The 19,692-nt window shown below is 41.4% G+C and overlaps 1 protein-coding gene across 3 annotated transcripts in view; it reads right to left on the reverse strand.

The window, feature by feature from the left end:
• TMEM241 (transmembrane protein 241) overlaps positions 1–19,692 on the reverse strand; it is a 117,783-nt gene that overhangs the window by 94,677 nt on the left and 3,414 nt on the right. For all 3 annotated transcript variants that reach the window (XM_046672367.1, XM_046672365.1, XM_046672366.1), the window contains exons 2-3: positions 18,389–18,435; positions 7,176–7,253 (exon numbers count right to left, since the gene is read on the reverse strand). In XM_046672367.1, coding sequence (XP_046528323.1) covers positions 7,176–7,253; positions 18,389–18,435 — 125 coding nt within the window. The remainder of the gene's footprint in view (positions 1–7,175; positions 7,254–18,388; positions 18,436–19,692) is intronic.

Consider the following 19,692-nt stretch of genomic DNA (forward strand, 5'->3'; position numbering starts at 1 on the left):
TGGCAATACATAATTTTTCTTACATGATTTATAAGCACAAATACTGCATATCGTTTGAGTCATGGGCTTGTTTGTTTTTTTGTTCATGCGCATTCTACTGTCCCTAAGAACCCTGACGAATAAAGCATTTTACAAGAAGCTAACAATAGCCTGTTGGCACGAATTATAAGACTGTTGTTACTGAGAAGAAGGCTAATTAAATTAAATCACTTGTTTTTTTAAATAGAGCTTGCATTATTAAGGGAACATCTGCTCCCTGAAAACACTCAGAAGTTTATTTGTTCGTGGGTGCCTGAATGGCTCCTTGAGCTGAATTCTTGAGAATTCTCTGCATTATACTGACGCCTAGTGGACCTAAAAGCAATTTCCAAATGTGAAAATAACAAGCCACCAAGACACCAGGGTTCGCGCACTGACTCCTGGCATTGCCTAACACAGCAAACCTTCCACTGTAAAGTCAACGTCTGCTCTGCGGTTTACAAGGACTTCTGCATATATTAACTCTCCACTCAAAGAAGATTCCTAGACTTCTTTTTTGTCGGTCCATTACTGGCGAATGTGGTCCTCAGAGAGTCTTACTCCATTTTCTCCCTCCTTCCTACTTTCCCTAGACCTTTCTCCATGCTTGACTCTTCCTCTGACTCACATGGGGTGATCCTCTCTTTACAGAATTAAGCCCTAATCTTACCTGACCCCCAGAACCCTGTGATGATCCTGTTCCTCGCAGAGCATAATTCAGAGCCCGAGTCAGCAAACTACAGTCCACAGGCCAAATTCCACCTGCTGCCTGAGCCTGAGGACAGCATTTGATCAGCACACAGCCACACCCGTCCACTTACAAGGTCTGGGGCTGCTTTCGGGCTAGGAAGGCAGAGCGAGTAGCTGTCACAGAGACTGTCCGGCCCACAAAGCCTAAACTGTCTACTCTCGGGCTCTTGTTTGCTGACCCCTGATTTAGAGTAAGGGAGTTTGGGTACCAATCTCTGGAACTTAAGAGCTGTGGCACTCAAGGCTTCCGACACGAGGCAGGGCCCCTGACTAGACACAAAGGACCCTGTTACCACCGGGTTTCTGCAAAGCTCCACTTTTCAGGGCACTTTCATAACTGGTCCTTCCCACATGGAATCGTCACTTCTTCCCATTTCACGTTTCACTCACTGGCCCAAGCTTCTCAACATGTAAGTTCACGCTGAGATGGAAATCTCGTCACCTTCAGTGAGGCGTGGACAGGCCCTGAAGGACAACGAGAGCCTCAGAGAGACCAGTCCCCTGGCCCCGAGCTGCCGGGTTTGAAGGACCACAATGCCCCATCCCTGCTGCGCTCTCCAGGGCCGCCACCAGCGGCCTCCACGGTCCGAGCAGTACCCCCACCCACTCCCTGGGGCACCTCCCCCCTCCCCTGGGAGGACCAAGGCTGGATGTGCAGCTCCGTGAGCCTTAGGAGATGGACTGCAAGACAGCACAGAAGAAGAGAAGAGACATCACTACTAGGAAATATAGTCCAAAAAAGAAAAAGAAATACAGTCACCCGGGTCCCCGAATAACAACTGAGGCAGGATAGAAGATACAGATCTCATTTCTAATAAGCATGAGAAAGAAAGAAAGCCCCTACAATCATTTTCTGGCCTTGCCAGGACACAGACGACGACGAGTGACTAATTGACTGAGAATCAGAGCTAACGAGCAAGACGTTGTAACACCCCTGGTCACAAGGCTGGGAGTTTCACCTCGAACACTGTTGGCTCAGCCTGTGAAGGGGCCAGGAAGCGGCCGGATGGACACTGACTGACAGCGACGGAGGGGTGGGCCACAACCAAGTGTGAGTTCAGTGGACTCCTATGCCCTGAGTGGCACAGGCATGACTTGCAGGCACTAATAAATGTCAAATGTCCAAAAGTCCTGTCCTGAGAAAGAGCAACACCGCAAGGTATCACTTACATTTAAAAATTGGGGGGAAAAAAAAACTCAAACTCACAGGAAAAGAGAGTAGAAAAGTGGTTACCAGGGTGTGGAGTGGGAAAACAGGGAGAGAGTGGTAAAGGGTACAAACTTGCAGCTATAAGACAAATAAAGTCTGAGGATCTAGTGTACAAGGTGGGGACGACAGCTGACAACATTGTATCATATAACTGAAATCTGCTAGGAGAGCAGAACTGAAATGTTCTCACACCCACACGAAAAGGTCAGCATGTGAGGTCATGGAGGTGCTAGTCAAGCAGATGGTGGAAATCCTTCCACAACGTGCACATATATCAAATCACCACAATGCACACTTCAAATATCTTAACATTTTGTTTGTTAATTATACCTCAATAAAGCTAAAAAAAAAAAAAAATTCTGTCCTTTTCCCAGCCCTGGTCTCAGGGACTCTTCTCCTGGGAACTACCAGAATCACCACACCAACAGTGATCAGACTTTATTCAATGTTAGGTCCCTTCCGTGGCTCTCAGTATGTTTCCTGAAGGTTCGAAAGTTTGTTTTATTACCCCCAAAAAGTAATTTCTACATACATATGTAAAGCATTCCTCTGGAAAGAAAACAATAGGGAAGAATATCAAAAACACGTGAATTTCAGTGCTAACTTTCCTCTGTGAGCAAAGATGACTTCCTATAAAACTACAAGTCACTCAAAATGGGGTATCAACACATGAAACCATTGAGAAATTCCAGCCAACAGTAGCTTAGATGAAGGTGGGCTGGCTCACTTAAAAACAAATAAATAGGGGCTGGCCCAGAGGTGCAGTGGTTAAGTGCACATGTTCCGCTTTGGCGGCCTGGGGTTCCCCAGTTCGGATCCCGGGGGTGGACCTACGCACCGCTTGTCAAGCCATGCTGTGGCAAGCGTGCCACATATAAAGTAGAGGAAGATGGGCACAGATGTTTGCTCAGGGCCAGTCTTCCTCAGCAACAAAGGGGAGGATTGACGGCAGATTTTAGCTCAGGGCTGATCTTCCCCCAAAAAATAAATAATCAATCATTAAAAAGAAGTTCAATCTGGACCCCAACTGGCTGGCTTACTGTTCATTTCTTTAGGAACAGGACTGAGTTAATTTGGAGGTTTTATCAAGGATATGTGTTATGCTTCTCCAGCAAAGACTCACAATGGACAATTAAGGGGTTGGGCTTCTCCTTGATCTGTTAGAAATCTCTGGTCACAAAGGTACTGTGGCATAGAATTTTTAAGTTAGAACCTCTCATACTTGAAAACCAGAGAGTTAAAAATTTGCTCTTGAGCCAGCCCCAGTGGCCTAGTGGTTAAGCTCGGTGCGCTCTGCTTCGGTAGGCTGAATTTGGTTCCTGGACGCAGACCTACACCACTAGTCAGTAGCCATGCTGTGGTGGCGGCTCACATGAAAAAAGAGGAAGATTGGCAACAGATGTTAGCTTAGGGTGAAACTTCCTCAGGGGGAAAAAAAAATTGCTCTCATGTATAGTGGACAAAAAATGCAAGTAGGTTAAAAACAACCTTCAAAATGTGTTTATTTAAACATGTAGCCTGGTAACATGGGAACCAGAGGATGGTGTCCATGAAATCACACCCCGGTCTGTCCTCAGCCTTGGTTCAAGAATCTAATAAAGAGTGCTGTGGTCCCACCATGCTACTAGACGTCTGGTCAGACGAAATGGGTCACAGTGTTCCTTTAGGATCACACTTGGGAAATACAGAAAGCCTTCAGCACAGCACTTCAACATCTGCTAGAAAAATCACGTCAGCATTCTGCAATGGCTAGGCAACAGCAGCAGCTGCCATGTAATGACAAGCTTGTGGCTGAAAACCAGAGCTTTTCCCCAAGACAGAAGGCTTCCAGGGAATTGTCCAACACTCAGTGGTGATAACGACTGAGTTGCCGGACAAATATCCTGGGAGGAGAAGGATTCCATCGGGTCACTCGGTGGAGTCAATACACGACACGGCCAGACATGGCCTCTTTACAGTGTAAAGAATGTGGTGCCAAATTCTGCACTTGTTTAAGAAGGAATCTAAGATTCTGCTGTGCTCCAGGCTATAAGGTCAGACTACAGGGCTCTCTGTGGGACATGCCCACCCTCCAGCCCCACCATTATAATCCCCACTCCGAGCTGACCTCAGGGACTCCGAACTGTCTTCCTGCTATTGTTTCCATTTTCAGCAGGGCCCAGCCTCTGCCATCTCTGCACAAGTGCGTAGTCACACGGCAAAGCTGGGCCTCGGTTCTCCAGTGACGTAATCAGAGAGTCAGGCCCGGGAGGAAACAGCAGCCACGGCAGACACAAACCCAGCGCGGGCACACATGAAGCAACACCAGCACTGGTCCTGGCTGCTCGCCATCTGGTAACACCCCTTTGCCAAAGGATCATGGCAACTGGAAATCCTGACCTGCGCCAGCAAGTTATTAACCACAAGCACCACTGAAAACTAGGCATTGGGATCTTTGACAAGAAGCTTAACTGAGCCAGCATCACGTGTGTGGCTGTGAAACCACCTAAGTCCAGCAGACAGAAGTCAAAAAGCCTCTAAGAAGTTTAGCAAGGGACGGAAAGGGGATTGGATCACAGATCTTCTGAGATGGGTGGAACCGAGCATCACGTGAGTTAAAGGGACAACAGTGTCTGGTGAGTCTCAAACTCCTACTGCCGAAGGATCACTTCCTCCAGGGAAAGAACCTTGAGAAGCTTCGACTTCACCTAGTTCTACTAGTCATTCCCCCTTCCCCCACCAAAAAGGCAAGAAAAGTATGACGAATTCCACCAACAGATGAATGGAGAAACACAATGTGGTGCACATACAAAATGTGGTACATACACACAATGGAATCTCATTCAGCCTTAAAAAGGAAGGAAATTCTGACACACGCTACAACAAGGATGAATCTTGGAGACACTGCGCTAAGTGAAATAAGCCAGTCACAAAAGGACAAATACTGTATGATTCCACTTAAATGAGGCAACTAGAATAAGCAAATTCACAGAGACAGCAAGTAGAATAGTGGTTACCAGCGGCTGGGGGAGGGGAGAGTGGGGAGTTACTGTTTAATGGGTAGCGAATTTCTGTTTGGGATGACGACAAAGTTCTGGAAATGGATGGTGGTAATGGTTGCACAACATTGTGAATGTACTAATGTCACTGAATTGTACACTTAAAAATTGTTAAGGGGCCGGCCTGGCGGTTAAGCGTGCACTTTCCGCTTTGGCAGCCTGGGTTTCGCTGGTTCAGATCCTGGGTGTGGACATGGCACCACTTGGCACGCCATGCTGTGGTAGGCATCCCACATATAAAGTAGAGGAAGATGGGCACAGATGTTAGCTCAGGGCCAGTCTTCCTCAGAAAAAAGAGGAGGATTGGCCACAGATGTTAGCTCAGGGCTAATCTTCCTCAAAAAAACCCAGAAAAACCCAACAACAACAAGAACAAATTGTTAGTAAATGGTAAATTTTGTTATGTATATTTTACATACAAAAAATTTTAAGTATGAACAATGACATTGTTTTTAAGGACACATGACTAAGATAATGTTGAAAAGACTATTATTATTAAGTAAACCATTCACATCAGAAATTCTAAGAACACTCTAACAGTGGAACATCCGTGCTGATGAGCACTGGTGGACCCCAGACCAAAATCTGACAGCCAATTCCCTCCTTCTAGTCCAGTCTCTTGCTTCTGTGGAGGAATAAATTCAACCATTTGGAGTCAGATGCTTCATTATTTAACTAAATATTAGAACCATCACAGATCTTTGAATTCAGGGCCCATATTTGTTTAAACGAAGACCCAGTTTTCACTGAACTATCCACCATAACAATGGAGTTTAGAGTAAGACCTGCACTTAATATCACGAACCAAACCCCGAAAGTGTCTTTATTTTATCAAGTTGAGAATGCTATCCCATGGAAATGCAAAATTATGACTTAAAGAACTACTCCTTTGGATTAGTTAAGCATCTTGTGTGGATTATTCTTTCAGAGTTTGGATTAAAATGGAATTGGGTTAGAGAAATTAATCCACACCTCTGCTCCCAGGACCTCTCCTTTGTAAAACCTCTTAATACCAGTTTTTTGCTCTCTAGTTATATATTTTCAGGAGAAGCCAAAATTATTAATATTTATACTGGACACATTCTCAAAGCTTCTCCACAGGGACAGGCACGGGGTGATTTACTAATTAAGCAGTCAAGCCGATGAATGGAGAAGCCGGGCAGATAACGTGGACCACAAGCCAAATGACTTGGCCTGATTATTCAGTTGGGATGTTTACTTATTCATATAAAGCTTGATTTCATTTTCTTTTCATTTTGTGCATTATTTCAGGCAAGGCATGATGTTCTCGAAGAATCAAGAGGGTTTATCTAGGTGAGGCAGGAGTGGATGGCCAATTCAGATTACAATATTGGCTAAAAAATGTCATGGTCTCTGAGATTTCTTTTAAACCTATTTGAAAAGCTGTCTTAATAGAACTATAACAACGAATGTAATGTGTGATCTGAATTGGACCCTGCATGAGAACTAGGGTGAGGGCAGAGGATTACAAAGGATATTATCGAGAAAACTGGCAAAATACGAACATGGTCTGTAAATGAGATAAGAGTATTGTATCAACATTAATTTCCTGATTTTGATAACTACCATAGTCATATCAGAGAATGTCCTTACTCCTAGGAAATTCATGTTCAAGAATTTATAAGTAAAGAGAAGTGGCATCTTACTCTCAAATCTGCAACTTACTCTCAAATAGTTCAGAAAAAAATTATATATATAGGTATATATCATGAAACAATGACAGGAGAAGCTAAGTAAGATAATAATTGGAAACATGACTAAAGATATGGGACTTCTTTGCACTATTTCTAACTTTTCTCTAAGCAGAAAATAATTTCAAAATAAAATTTACAAAAAAATTTTAAGGCTGATTTAATAACTCATTCATAGGGGTAGTATGATCTAAAACAAACTCAAATTAATATGGTATTATAAATTGTATGTCTCCATTAATTTTAATATTATATTAGTGGCATTCTTAACCAGGAAAACACTACTTGAGTTCTAATTGATTATAAAATCATTAAATCTCAAGCTTAGAAGGCAAGGAAGGTCAAAAAACTCAAGTACACATCCAATGTAGCACCATAAGGATTTCAATAGGGTAAAAAGGAAGCAGGGCATGAATCATGAATCAAGCACAGAAGAGGTTGTTCTACCTTGAACTGCTGTTGATCTCTGCCCAGCCCAGTTTCCATGACACGTGAAGCAAAAGTCCACCAATTAATGTCTGCCACCTGAAAAGGACAAGGGCCAGTGTGAATTTAATAGAGCGCCACAGTCTCCAACGCCATCCAGCCCCAGCAAATCTGTCAAGCGACACAAATATACATATCCCATCCTTCTGACAACTCTTTTCTCCCACTCTGTCCTAATTATCATCCCAATTCTCAGACCTGTCCTTCTCAACCCTCTACTATTCCCTTCAGTCCAGCTGTACCATTCAGTGCGGACACTGATAATATTCTCTTCTTATTACAGACTTTTCCTGAACAACCTCACCCACAGCCACTTCTCCTGTTGCCTCTGCACTGATGATTCCTAAATGTATGTTCTCACTTGGATACCACCACTGATACCCCACAAGCTCCCAATGATAACATGTCTAAAACATTATCTTGAACTTCCCTACCATCCTGATCATCCAAACCAGAACACTAGACGTCATCCTAGCCCTCCTTCCACCGTCACCTCTCTCATCTACTTGCAACCTCACAGCAGGTCGCAACTGCAAAGTCTTCCCCTCTCTATTCCTTCTGCCTGATTCAGGCTCTCATCATCTCACACCTAGACCACAGCATTAGTGCCCTGACTGGTTCCTCTCTCTCCAGGGTTGTCCCATACCATCTATTCTCTACTTTGCGGCCAAAGGGCTTGTTCTAAAATGCAAACTTAACTTTGCTGTTTGCTTTAAAAACAGCTGATTCTTGGGGCCGGTCCCATGGCCAAGTGGTTAAGTTCATGCGCTATGCTTCGGCAGCCCAGGGTTTCGCTGTTTGAGATCCTGGGTGCAGACACAGCACCGCTCATCAAGCCAGGCTGAGGCGGCATTCCATGCCACAACTAGAAGGACCCACAACTAAAAAATACACAACTATGTACTGGGAGACTTTGGGAGAAAAAGGAAAAAATAAATAAATAAAACAGTTGATTCTTTAACAGCAACACAATAATAGTAGGGGACCTCAGCACCCCACTTACATTAATGGATAGATCATTCAGACAGAAAGTCAATAAGGAAATAGTGGAATTAAATGAAAAACTAGACCAGATGGATTTAATAGATATATATAGAACACTTCATCCAAAGACAGTAGAATACAAATTCTTCTCAAGTGCACATGGAACATTTTCAAACAGACCATATGTTGGGAAACAAGGCAAGCCTCAATAAATTTTAGGAGACTGAAATCATATCAAGCATCTTTTCCAATCATAATACTATGAAACTAGAAATAAACTACAAGAAAAAAGCTGGGAAAGTAACAAACATGTGGAGACTAACTAACATGCTACTGAATAACCAATGGATCAATGAAGAAATTAAAGGATAAATCAAAAAATATCTGGGGACAAGTGAAAATGAAAACATACCATACCAACTCATATGGGATGCAGCAAAAATGGTCCTAAGAGGGAAATTCATAGCCATACAGGCCCACATTAACAAACAAGAAAAAATCTCAAATAAGCAACCTTAAACTACACCTAACAGAAATAGAAAAAGGAGAACAAACAAAGCCCAAAGTCAGCAGAAGGAGGGAAATAATAAAAATTGGAGCAAAAATAAATGAAATACAGGGCCGACCCCATGGCCAAGGGGTTAAGTTCGAGTGCTCTGCTTCGGCGGTGCAGGGTTTCACCAGTTTGGATCCTAGGCATGGACCTAGCACCACTCATCAAGCCATGCTGAGGCAGCATCTCACACAGCAGAACTCTAAAAGGAACTTCAACTAGAATACACAACTACATACTGGGGGGCTTTGGGGAGAAGAAAAAAAAAGAGGAAGATTGGCGATAGATGTTAGCTCAAGGCCAATCTTAGAAATAAATAAATAAATGAAATAGAAATCAAAAAAATAGTAGAAAGGATCAATGAAACTAAGAGCTTGTTCTTTGAGAAGATAAACAAAATGGACAAACCCTTAGCCAGACTCACTAAGAAAAAAAGAGAGAAAGCTCAAATAAATAAAATTAGAAACGAAAGAGGAGAAATTACAACAGATATCACAGAATACCAAAGATTACAAGAGAATACTATGAAAAACTATATACCAACAAACTGGACAATGTAGAGGAAATGGATAAATTCTTAGACTTAAAGAATCTCCCAAAACTGAATCAAGGAGAAATAGAGAATCTGAATACACCAATCACAAGGAAAGAGATTGAAACTGTAATCAAAAACCTCCCCAAAAATAAAAGCCCAGAACCAGATGGCCTCTCTGGAGAATTCTACCAAACATTCAAACAAGATTTAATACCTATCCTTCTCAAACTATTACAAAAAATTGAAGAAGACAGAATGCTTCCCAACTCATTAGATGAGGACAACATCACTCTGATACCAAAACCAGACAAGGACAACACAAAGAAGGAAAATTACAGGCCAATACAGCTGATGAACATAGATGCAAAAATCCTCAACAAAATATTGGCAAATCAAAAACAGCAATACATTAAAAGAATCATATACCATGATCAAGTGGGATTTACATCAGGGATGCAAGGATGGTTCATCATCCGCAAATCAATCAATATGATACACCACACTAACAAATGAGGAATAAAAACCACAGGATCATCTCAATAGATGCAAAGAAAGCATTTGATAACATCCAACATCCATTTATGATAAAAAACTCTCAATAAAATGGGTACAGAAGGAAAGTATTTCAACATAATAAAAGCCATATATGACAAACCCACAGCCAATATCATACTCAATGGGGAAAAACTGAAAGCCATCCCTCTGAGAACAGGAACAAGACAAGGATGCCCACTCTTATGACTCTTATTCAGCACAGTACTGGAGGCTTTGGCTGGAGCAATTAGGCAAGAAAAAGAAATAAAAGGTATCCAAATTGCCAAAGAAGAAGTGAAACTCACTATTTGCAGATGACATGATTCTATATATAGAAAACCCTAAAGAACCCATCAGAAAACTATTAGAAATAATCAACAACTACAGCAAAGTTGCAGGGTACAAAATCAACTTACAAAAATCAGTTGCATTTCTATACTTTAATAACAAACTAACAGAAAGAGAACTCAAGTATACAATGCCATTTACAATCACAACAAAAACAATAAAATATCTAGGAATAAATTTAACCAAGGAGGTAAAACACCTATACAATGAAAACATTAAGACATTATTGAAAGAAATCGATGATGACATAAAGAAATGGAAATATATTCCATGTACATGGATTGGAAGAATAAACATAGTTAAAATGCCCAGACTATCTAAAGCAAACTACAGATTCAACACAATTCCAATCAGAATCCCAATGACATTCTTCATGGAAATAGAACTAGGAATCCTAAAAATTCACATGGGGCAACAAAATTCACAATGGGCAACAAGAGACTCTGAACAGCTAAAGCAATCCTGAGAAAAAAGAACAAAGCTGGAGGTATCACAATCCCTTACTTCAAAATATACTACAAAGCTATAGCATCAAAACAGCATGGTACTGGTACAAAAACGGACACACAGATCAATGGAACAGAATTGAGAGCCCAGAAATAAAACCACACATCTACAGACAGCTAATCTTTGACAAAGGAGCTAAGAACATACAATGGAGAAAGGAAAGTTTCTTCAATAAATGGTGTTTGGAAAACTGGACAGTCACATGCAAAAGAATGAAAGTAGATCATTATCTTTTGCCATACACAAAAATTAACTCAAAATGGATCTGATATCATAAGACCTGAAACTATAAAACTCCTAGAAGAAAATATAGGCAGTGCACTCTGACATTGGTCTTAGAAGCATCCTTTCGAATACCATGTCTACTCAAGCAAGGGAAACAAAAGAAAAAATGAACAAATGGGACTACATCAGACTGAAGAGCTTCTGAAAGCCAAAGAAAACCAGGAACAAAACAAAAAGACAACCCACCAACTGGGAGAAAATATTTGCAAATCATATATCCAATAAGGGGTTAATCTCCAAAATATATAAAGAACTCAACAACAAAAAACCAAAAACCAGACAAAAAAATGGGCAGAGGATATGAACAGAAGTTTCTCCAAAGAATATATACAGATGGCCAACAGGCACATGAAAAGACGTTCAACATCACTAATCATTAGGGAAATGCAAATCAAAACTACAATGAAATGTCATCTCACACCCATTAGAATGGCTATAATTACCAAGCCAGAAAACAAAAAATGTTGGAGAGGATGTGGAGAAAAGAGAACCGTCATGCACTGCTGCTGGGAATGCAAACTGGAGCGGCCCCTATGGAAAACAGCATGGAGATTTCTCAAAAAATTACAAATAGAAATACCATACAACCCTGCTATTCCAATACTGGGTATTTATCGAAAGAACTTGAAATCAACAATTCAAAGAGACTTATGCACCCCTACGTTCACTGCAGCATTATTCACAACAGCCAAGAAGTGGAAGCAACCCAAGTGCCCATCAACTGATGATTGGATAAAGAAGATGTGGTGTATATATACAATGGAATACTACTCAGCCAGAAAACAAGACAAAATCATCCCATTCACAACAACATAGATGGACTCTGAGGGTATGATGTTAAGCGAAATAAGCCAGACAGAGAAAGGCAAACACCACATGATTTCACTCACTTGTGGAAGACAGACAAACACAGGGACAAAGAGAACAGATTAGTGGTTACTAGAAGAGAAGGGAGTTGGGGGATGGGCATAAGGGGTTAAGGGGCACATATGTAGGGTGACTGACAAATAACATACAACTGAAATTTCACAATGTTATAAACTATTATGACCGCGATAAAATAATTTTAAAAAAACAGCCAGTTGATTCTTCCCAGTGCCACAGACAGCAGCTCTCAGCCTTTTTGTGCCACAACAGAGTTGGGTCATGAAGCTCATATGAGACACACTTCCTCAGAAAGCAGAGTTTAGGGGGAGCACAGGTTATAAAATAAACACCCTTCCCTCTTCCACTGCAGAAAGCACAGAGAAATATGAAATGAGAGGAGTACTATAGGCATAACTTTATCCTGTTTTGCTCTAATTGCTTTTTTATTTTAGGTGAGTCATTCATAAATTTCAACACCTCATTTTTAGTTATGACTTGAGACACTTCATCTCAGAAGTGATTACAACACACCCAAGTCTTGCAGCACTACCGTGGAGAACCCCTGGCCTACAGGATAAAGTCATTTGTGTGTGACACACAAGCCTTGTGGAATTTGCACCCACCCCTCTCCAGGATCAGTTCCTCTACGTCTGCCATGGCTGTCTATGACAGACACATTCCAGCCCTTCTGCACAGCCCGCAGCCTTGGAATGGGCCAGGCCATTTCATACTTCTAAGAGTTTGCACGTGCTGTTGTCCTCTTGAGCCATAAAGTTCTTCCCAGCTCCTTGTGTGTTGGTGATCATCCGCTCATCATACAGGATTCTGGTTTCACGCCTTCTTTGTGAAGGCTTCACTGACCCAGCCAGACAGAACAGACAGATAGGGGTCATCCCCTCCAACATCATGGTCTAGAACAGTGGTTCTCAACCATGTGGTCTTTTCCCCCAGGGGACATTGGGCAGTATCTGGAGACATTTTTGGTTCTCACGACTAGGGGTGGGGAAGCAGAGGGTGCACTATTGGTGTCTATTAAATAGAAGCCAGAGATGCTGCTCAACATCCTACAACGTGCAGGACAGTCCCGTGACAAAGAATTACCCTGCTCAAAATATCAATAGTGCCGAGGCTGATCTACTGGGAAGTGAGCTAACTAACCAATAATTACAACAGAGTGTGATAAAACGCTCACAGGAAGAGTCCCAGGCACTACAAGCCACTTTGGCAGGGGCAGTTAACCTAGTCCAGTGAGTTGGGTAAGTCTTCGTAGGGGAAGAAAATCTGAGCAAAAACCTGAAGCGTGTTCAAAGCAGGAGGCCCAAAATGGACAAAGGTCCAGAGGTGAGCAGGATGATGGCTCATTCAAAGCTTCTCAGAGAGGTTCGATTGGCCTGGACCTTAGCATTTGAGCATTCGAAGCGATTGTGGCCAGAGCTGACACTGGAGAGGTGGGGCTGGTCACGAAAGGCCATGTCAACCACATTAAGGAGCTGGAGCTTCACTGAAGGGTTTGAAGCACACGAGCGATGCTGTCACATTTACATTTGGGAAAGCTCCCTCTCTTTATGAGGGACAGAATGCTTTCCAGAGAAGCAAGAGCAGAGGCCAGGAAGCAAGTCAAGAGTTGTTAGAGTAATTCGAGAGATGACAGTGGCCTGGGGAAGGGGCAGTTCCAATGAAGAAGGTGGACCAGAGGTCCTGGTTGTTAATTAGATGTCAGGGAGGAAGGAGACAAAGGAATCAAGAACAACCCAGGTTTCTGAGCTGAGCAACTGGGCAGAGGGTACCGGTCACTGCAGATACACTTAAGGGACAGGCAGCAGAGAAAAGCCAGCTTCAGCAGGGCGGGATCTTTGTTTTCTTCACTGATGTATCCCAACTGCCTAGAACAGTGACTGTCACATAGTTTGCACCCAATAAATATTGTAGAATGGGTTACGCTGCCCTACTATGCACCTCCTATGTGCCGGGCATTGTTCTAGACACTGGGGATATTCCGGTGACAAAAATGGATTTTTAAAAAAATTCTTGCATTTGTAGACCTTACATTCTATTGCGGGAGGTACGTTCAGCTTGATCCATCTACAGAGAAGAGGGGAAAATGCAATTCAGGTGAAAACATCATCCCTTCCCATGTAAGTTCCCTAAATCCTTCTGCCTGGAGAGAAGTGAAAGGATAATCAGACCAGAAAATGACTCCCAGTCACTAACAAGAAAACAATATCCCAGCTTCAGTGACCGAAATATACATAGTCATAGACAGTATTTTTAAAGTTTTGCTATGAAACATTGGGGAGAAATTTGACAAAGTAATTCTAGAGTTCACCTGAAATAACATATTGGTAATAACATAAAGAACAAAAATCCAAAAGTATAAAAAAGCAAGTGGTGAAAAGTCTCCTTCTCTTTCCTGTCCACTATCTGCACTGTTCCCATCTTTTCCTATAGGTAACCACTCTTACTAGTTTCTTCTTTATCTTTTTTTAAATAAGGAAAACATAGCCACACAATTCCACATGATGGGAGTGTACTACACTATCAAGGACTTGCTTTCTTCCCCATTAAATGCATCTTGAAGACCTTTCCATGTCAATACACGAAAGTTTCCTTGTATTGTTTAACATGAGAACAGCATTCCACTAGCGATACAATATAATTTATTTAACTGGTTCTGGATAGATGAAAATTAGATTGTTTAAAAATGCTTGCCTGGCCGAGTGGTTAAGTTCGCGCACTCCGCTGCAGGTGGCCCAGCGTTTCTTTGGTTTGAAGCCTGGGCACGGACACGGCACTGCTCATCAGACAACGCTGAGGCAGCATCCCACATGCCACAACTAGAAGGACCCACAACGAAGAATATACAACTATGTACTAGGGGGCTTTGGGGAGACAAAGGAAAAAAATAAAATCTTTAAAAAATAATAAAATAAAAAATAAAAATGCTTGCTGTCACAAATGGAGCTGCAATATTTTTCACGTCTATCTTTATACATATTTCATTTACAGAAACGCAAGTAAACCTCTCCGGTAAATTCCTGGAAGAGGAATTGCTGGATTGAAGGATTCACACCAGTGCAATGCTGTTATATCCGCCAAAGTGCCACTCACAGAGCTGCACCCATTTGCCATCCCATAATCAATGATTTTGTAAATCTTATAGGTAAAGCATAATATCTCAATGTATTTTTCAGTTATATTCTTCTTATAAGTGAAGAATATCTTTTTATATATTCAACAGCCATTTGTAGATAGAGATTTTTGTCTTCGATATTAAGATCTAGTTTTAGTGCACTAGCACTGTATAATTGCTACTTTTGGGAAATTACTGCTGTTTGAATCCTGGTGAATATTCCATGGGCATTTGAAAAGAGGGCATAATCCCTATTTTCTATATACAGTGTTTGATATTTATTAATTGCATTATTTAGCATACATATATACTATATAACATACATATGCACACACTGGTTTTTTGTCGTTGTTTTTTGTTGTTTGGGGTTTTTTTAAAGATTTTTTTTTTCCTTTTTCTCCCCAAAGCCCCCCAGTACATAGTTTATGTTTTTAGTTGTGGGTCCTTCTAGTTGTGGTATGTGGGATGCTGCCTCAGCATGGCTTGATGAGCAGTGCCATGTCCGCACCCAGGATCAGAACCGGTGAAATCCCAAGCTGCCAAAGCAGAGTGCGTGAACTTAACCACTCAATCACAGGGCCAGCCCCGACACTGGTTTTTTATCCAACTGAACTGTCATGGGAAAATAGTAGTAAATTTGACTCCTATTACTAGTATGTTCTTATTTATCCCTGGTAGTCCTACAGTTTTTGTTTGACAAATGATGTTGCCCTATTGTTTGGTTGGTATAGAGATTCATCACTATTTTATTTTCATTTTGAACTGCATGCTCCAGCATTATAACACATCTTTACTCACTTGTTTAATGCTCTTTGTCCTGAATTCAACCTTATCTGACATTAAGATCACAATCCCTGCTTTTCTCTTTGCATTTGCATAATATAAATAAAAAAGGAAGAATGAAGGATGATGAGCTCTTTCTTGCTAGTGCCCTCAAGTGGATTCTGACTCCTTACAACCCTGTGGACAGCAGAGGGGAATCCCGTCCCAGGCTTTTTGCATCATCCTCTCACCCTTCAGCGTATATCAGACAACGTCCCATTGTTATTCATAGGGTTTTTTTTTTACCCTCCCCAAAGCCCCAGTAAATAGTTGTGCATAGTTGTAAGTCCTTCTAGTTCTTCTACGTGAGCCACCACCATGGCATGGCTACTGACAGATGAGGGGTGTGGTTCTGCACCCAGGAACCGAACCCAGGCCGCCAAAGCGGAGCGTGCCTATCTTTAACAACTAGGCCATCAGGGTTGGCTCTTCATAGGGTTTTCGTGGCCAATTTTTTCAGAAGCAGGTGGCCAGGTCCTTCTTCCTAGTCTGTCTTAGTCTGGAATCTCTGCTGAACCTGTCCACCATGGATGACCCTGCTGGTATTTGAAATCTCAGTGGTATAGCTTTCAGCATCACGGCAACACGCAGCCACCACAGTATGACAACCAACAGACAGGTAGTATGGTTTCCTGACCAGGAAAGGGACCCTGGCTGTGACAATAAGAGCACCAAATCTTATCCACTAGATCACCAGAGCTGGCATGATGAGCTCTACCACATATTTAAATGCTGTAATAACTAAAACAATTTAGCACTAGCCCCTTTCCACAAAAACTGACAAATAAGTACTCAAAAATAGATCCTAGAAAAATAACTTTACATATGATATCAACAACCCAAAGGCAAACAGAAGGATTACAGGATAAAATACAATAAATAGGGGCAGTGTAAATGAACCTATTAGGGGAGGGCTTTCTTCACATTGCATCACATACTGAAATGAAGAGACAATGATTAAGAATTGAATAAAGCTTTAATGAAATACAGGTGAATATCTACATGATCTTGTGATGGAGAGGAATAAACATAAAAGCAATGGTAGAGGGCCGGCCCCATGTCCGAGCACTTAAGCTCGCGCACTCTGCTGCGGTGGCCCAGGGTTTCATCAGTTCGAATCCTGGGTGCAGACATGGCACCGCTCGTCAGGCCACACTGAGGCGGCGTCCCACATGCCACAACTAGAAGGACCCACAACTAAAAATACACAACTATGTACTGGGGGGCTTTGGGAGAAAAAGGAAAAAATTTTTAAAAATCTACAAAAAAAAAGCAATGGTAGCAATCACAAACAAAACAATCAATATATTTGTCCACATAAAAAGAAAACATTAAAAAAAAAAGCTGAGGGGAGAGGGAAGTGAAAAAGGGAACTGTGAGCGCCAAGCACCCAGCCGGCTTCTACAACACCTGGACCGCTGGCCAGCCCTGCACCATTTTTCCTTCTATTTTCTTTCTAATGATAGCATCGCTCAGTCATGAGACCACACAGTGGATTCACATGTGATTCTCTCTACTGCTTCATTCCGATGTTCAAACAACAAATTCTCTATGATGTCACTTAAAAACAACATTTACATAATCAAAATAATTATAAACATTTATATAAACATACACAAATAATTAGAAACAAAATGAAGGCAAAGTACAAACAAATTGCAAAAAAAAAAGGAATTCCAATAAACATGATGGACAAGTGGCTGGTATCCTTAAAATATGAAGAATTCATTAAATTAATAAGAAATATACTAAAACCTCAGTAAAAATAAAAGGGTAAAAAGGCACGAATAGACAATTCACTGAAAAAAAGAGTTAAAAGTGGGGGCCGGCCCGGTGGCGCAGCAGTTAAGTTCGCACGTTCCGCTTCTCGGCGGCCCGGGGTTCGCTGGTTCAGATCCCGGGTGCGGACATGGCACTACTTGGCAGCCATGCTGTGGTAGGCGTCCCACGTATAAACTAGAGGAAGATGGGCACGGATGTTAGCTCAGAGCCAGGCTTCCTCAGCAAAAAGAGGAGGACTGGCAGTAGTTAGCTCAGGGCTAATCTTCCTCCAAAAAAAAAAACAAACAAACAAACAAAAAAAAAAGAGTTAAAAGTGGATAATAAACATAAGTAAACTGTCCAACTTCATGAATAATCTAAGAAATGATATGAAAAACAGTGTGATACCATTTTTGCCTTATGAAATCAGCAGAGAGAGGGAAAAAACAGCAGTCATAGTTTGAATCAAATATTACAGAAACTTTCATATACAGGCTGGTTGACAACGTAAATTGGTAAAACATTTCTGGAAAAGAATTCGTTAATATTCAAGAACACTAAAGAAGTTCATATTCTTTAACCCAAATTTCTTACGTAGGAATCTATTCCAAAGAAATAGTTGGAAATTTGGCAGATTTGAATAAAAAAAATGTCTGATAACATTGTTGTGCTTATATCCTCAAAATGGGACAAAATTTAAATGCCCATTAATAGAATGGTTAAATAAATTACAGTATGTCTATTTGATTAAAAATCTACTCAGGCGTTAAAAATATTTTAAAGAACATTTAATGATGCTGATCGGACATTTCCTACAAATGAGTATAAAGAGCATAAATGATACTCACCCTTGGAATAACGTAGGGTAGGTAAATTTCAAAACAGACAGGACATACTGAAAAACAAATACCAGATTAATGGACATTTTCAAATTACAGAGAATTGACAGACCATATAATCAAAGAAATCTCTGGTAAAGACACATAAGTACACTCGATTCCTTTAGCCCCGACCCAAATTCACACACTGGGCGAACAAAAAAGTGACCTTCCAAGTCAGACAAAGAGAGTGGGCCTGCTTCCCCCAGCAGCACCGGAAGCCTGACCATCTCTTGGTTGGGGAATGGAGCTGGCGTCACCAGCAAAGTAGGACGCACAGCAGCCGTGTGCCCGACCTCCCCAGACCCCAGAAATGTTATGTTGTAACTGCAGCAACTCCAGAGAAAACGCCCATGGGCGCAGCCGGCTTCCTCAGGGCCTCCACTTTGTCTCGCACTCAGTCCGCCTAAAAATCCAACCCCCTTCTCTTCGAGGAAGAACTACATCCTAGTCCTTCTTTCTTTTGTTTTCCTTCCATCTTTAGGGTTTTGTTTGGTTTTTGCACTCTAGGGATTTTTTTTTCTAACTAATTCTGCTTAGGAGTCTTAGACTTTTTTCTGTGCTTTAGCATTTGAAGGATTTTTTTTTAAGCCAACTAGCTAAGGTCAACTTGTATTTCTGTTATGTCTTCCAATCAAATTTACAGCACTTTATGAATGGGGGAATTAGATTTTGTCCTTCTGAGTAGCTTTTTCTATTTTTTTCTACTACCAAACACTTTAAGAATTTTTTAAAAGCCTAAAACCATTAAATAGTTGTTTTAGATCACTGATTCCTCACATGATTTAAAAAATGGAGTGGACCGGTGTTGGGCAAGTTTACATATCTATATTTTGCCCCATGGATTAGCCTACACATAACTCCCCTTGTGTGAGCTCCTAAATGCCACAGCTATGGCTAACTGCCTGTGCTCCGGTCCATATTTATTAGAAATGGACCTTCATTCTCCTCTGAAGTCTATTTATTCACATAATTCAATATGCTCCTCCCCACTTTTCTCTGATATTTTCGTTCTAAAACAGAGACAGAGAAAGGCCTAAGTGAGCATCTGGGCCATGTCTTACATCACCCTTAACAATCTTTATGAAGATAACAAATATTTAAGTTAGTTTATGGTGTGCTGAGCTTTGTCCTAGATACCGGATGAGACAGAACATGCTGCAGCTCTCGCCTCATGAGGCTAAAGAACAGTGAAAAACAAAATCTCTGACAAACGGAACCTGAACACTTCTCCTTCCAGCAATTCCTCATGTCACTGAAAAGTATGGCTCAGA

The sequence above is a fragment of the Equus quagga genome, chromosome 9, assembly GCF_021613505.1.
Source record: "Equus quagga isolate Etosha38 chromosome 9, UCLA_HA_Equagga_1.0, whole genome shotgun sequence".
NCBI classification, from domain to species: domain Eukaryota; kingdom Metazoa; phylum Chordata; class Mammalia; order Perissodactyla; family Equidae; genus Equus; species Equus quagga.